This window comes from Amblyomma maculatum, chromosome 10 (genome assembly GCF_055883805.1).
Source record: "Amblyomma maculatum isolate TAMU_Amacu chromosome 10, ASM5588380v1, whole genome shotgun sequence".
In the NCBI taxonomy this organism is placed as follows: Eukaryota; Metazoa; Arthropoda; class Arachnida; order Ixodida; family Ixodidae; genus Amblyomma; species Amblyomma maculatum.
Window position 1 is genome coordinate 69,900,797 of NC_139353.1, and position 2,584 is coordinate 69,903,380.

The 2,584-nt window shown below is 47.2% G+C and overlaps 1 protein-coding gene across 1 annotated transcript; it reads left to right on the forward strand.

The window, feature by feature from the left end:
* The first annotated feature begins 1,455 nt into the window (after positions 1–1,455).
* On the forward strand, positions 1,456–2,238 carry LOC146176760 (proton-coupled zinc antiporter SLC30A1-like). Its single transcript, XM_084581381.1, has one exon. It carries the CDS (start codon positions 1,456–1,458, stop codon positions 2,236–2,238), a length of 783 nt encoding a protein of 260 aa, XP_084437507.1.
* The last annotated feature ends 346 nt before the right edge of the window (positions 2,239–2,584 follow it).

The following is a 2,584-nucleotide window of genomic DNA, read 5'->3' on the forward strand; positions in this document are numbered from 1 at the left end:
TGAATTGTCACTCTGATGAAGCGAAACTTGTTCTGCAGCCATTTTCGCATGGCGGTTCTAGCTTACACCTATCCTTATAAAGGAGATTGTTTTATTATTACTCAATTTTTATGCACATTACAGGTGATCTATGTATTTGATTTACAAGGGTGAAGTTTTGAACAAGGAATTTCGTCAATGTTTAGTTATTGTACCGCTGTGACTAGTTTTATGACAGTTATGAGCGTTAGGACAGTTTAACTACAGCTTCAACATACAGACTCACAGTAATAATTTTTCATAAATTTCGAATGTTTCGCTTGCTGTTCGTTACTCGACCTTAGATATCCTAAGAAGACTTTCTACTACAAACAATATTTAAATTCGATAGGCTTATATTGCCTTGCAATAGCTCAGACATCGTGCCTGGAGCAGTTACATACGAAAACACATGTTATAAGAAATGTCTCTGGGCATTTTGCGTATTGCATTGATATTTGGGGACATTCTAATACTCTTTAGAAGAAAAATGCACTTGAAACTTTGTACAGAGTGAATATTTACTACATATAAACGCAATGATTGCTTGAGTAAACAAGACTGCTTCAAATTTGTCCATTTGCTCTACATTCCACTAAAATACTTTCTGTACACTGGGTAAGCTATTAGACACAATGCTCTCCCTACAACGCATAAGCAACGCTTTTAATCTTGCTGTACGCTGACAGGATCACTCTGAGGAGCTTCCGTAATTCAACATGCAGGAGGCATTCGGCTAAGTTGTTTACGAAAGGAGAGATGAGCCCATGAATACCGGGGAAACATTTGATTTTAATTGTGAATGTTTTGTAGCCTTGATTTTTATATTACCCCTCAGCAAAACGTCCGTATTTTAAAAATATTTTATATCACTTTCTACCTGAAATTCTGCATTACGGAACAAAGGAATGCCATAAGGAAAAATTGGAGACTTAACGAATACTTGAAAGGAGGCCGCGTCTAGCATAGTAGATGGTTCCCTTACGAACAAGGAATTGTAAAACCGGTGTACATAAGAAAATGAAAGATTGGTCTGTGATGTCGAACAGAATAAAAACGCAGATAAGCACATTTGAAACATTATCCAAATTTCGTCAGTTCAGAAATGCGCATTGAATACGCCATATCACATTGGCAAGAAATGGCGTTCGTAGAGACGTATTCCAGCTACTGAATACAAGATAAAGCGGTTCTACTAACATTAAGCTTTTCCGACACAATGTCCAACTGTATTTACGCTAACGTGCGTTATCATTCAAAAACAAAAATCGACTGTAGCTGTGAGTGATTTCATTTCTTCATTTTGCATCAATTCGTGGCTGAATTTTACATCTATTGCATTACCTCGTTAAAAATCAAATTTTCATTAGGGCCATTTTCAGGCGGCGGCGGCGAACCGTGGCCAAAACGTGCGAGCAGCGCTCAGTCGGCGACCAGATGCGCGCCCCACTCGCAGCAGCCTGCGACTCCATGGTGCTGCAGCAGCAACAGAAGTCACAGCAGCAGCAGGAGGAGGCGGTGCGCAGGAAGAGTGATGGTGTGGCGGAGGTGAAGGTGGCAGCCGGCATGGGGGGGGGGGGGTGCTGCCGCCGCAGGCTGGTGGGGCGCCGAGGGCGGCTGCTGCTCATGTTTGGCCTGACGACGGCCTTCTTCCTGGTCGAAATCATTGTGGGTTACGTCACCAACTCCATGGCCCTGGTGGCCGACTCTTTCCACATGCTGTCGGACGTCAACTCACTTGTCATCGCCTTCCTCTCCATCAAGATGTCGCCCAAGAAGTGGTCCAAGAACACTTTTGGCTGGGCGCGAGCGGAAGTTCTGGGGGCCCTGGTGAATGCTGTCTTCCTAGTGGCACTCTGTTTCTCCATCCTGGTGGAGACTCTCAAGCGTTTCTACAAGCCGGAGAAGATTGATGAGCCTTGGCTCATCTGCTACGTGGGCATTGCCGGCCTCATAGTTAACGTATTCGGCCTTTGCCTCTTTCCCGACCACGACCACAGCCACAGCCGCGGCCACCACCACAGTCTGCCCACGGTGGAGGAGGTGGTGCTGCAAGGCCTCGAGGAGGACATCAACGACAACCGCTTCCGAGTGGGCGATGGGGGCCCCCCAGTGGGAGGGGCCGAGGGAGACCGGAGCACGCCTGCAGCCACGGGCGGCCAGCTCAACATCCGCGGTGTCTACCTCCACCTGGCTGATGCATTGGCTGATGCGGTATAAGCCTAGGTCCTGCATTTTGGAAATTGCTGATTCTTGCTATACTCTCATAAACATCTAACGTATTGTTACGCCCTTAGCGTCGCGACCGATACGTTCTAGTTGGTTCAGTACGCTAGGTACACACGGCCAGCGGAAACGACACAGGTGCCACAAGACAAAGGTCGAACGGGCGCGCACACTTCTTCTTCCTCTTCCTTCTTTCTTCCTCAGTGCTCTGTTTGAGAACAAGTCTGTAACACTTCCCCCGTCGCAGGCGAAGCCCTCCGAGCGAGTCAATCGTCAGCACGAGGATGACAGGGTTTCAGAAGCGCGACGTGGGCAAGCTCAGTTCGTGAAGAACGTCGGC

What these genes read in the sequence shown, in the direction of transcription:
- LOC146176760 (XM_084581381.1), top strand. Translation starts at nt 1,456, where the DNA reads ATGCGCGCCCCACTCGCAGCAGCCTGCGACTCCATGGTGCTGCAGCAG.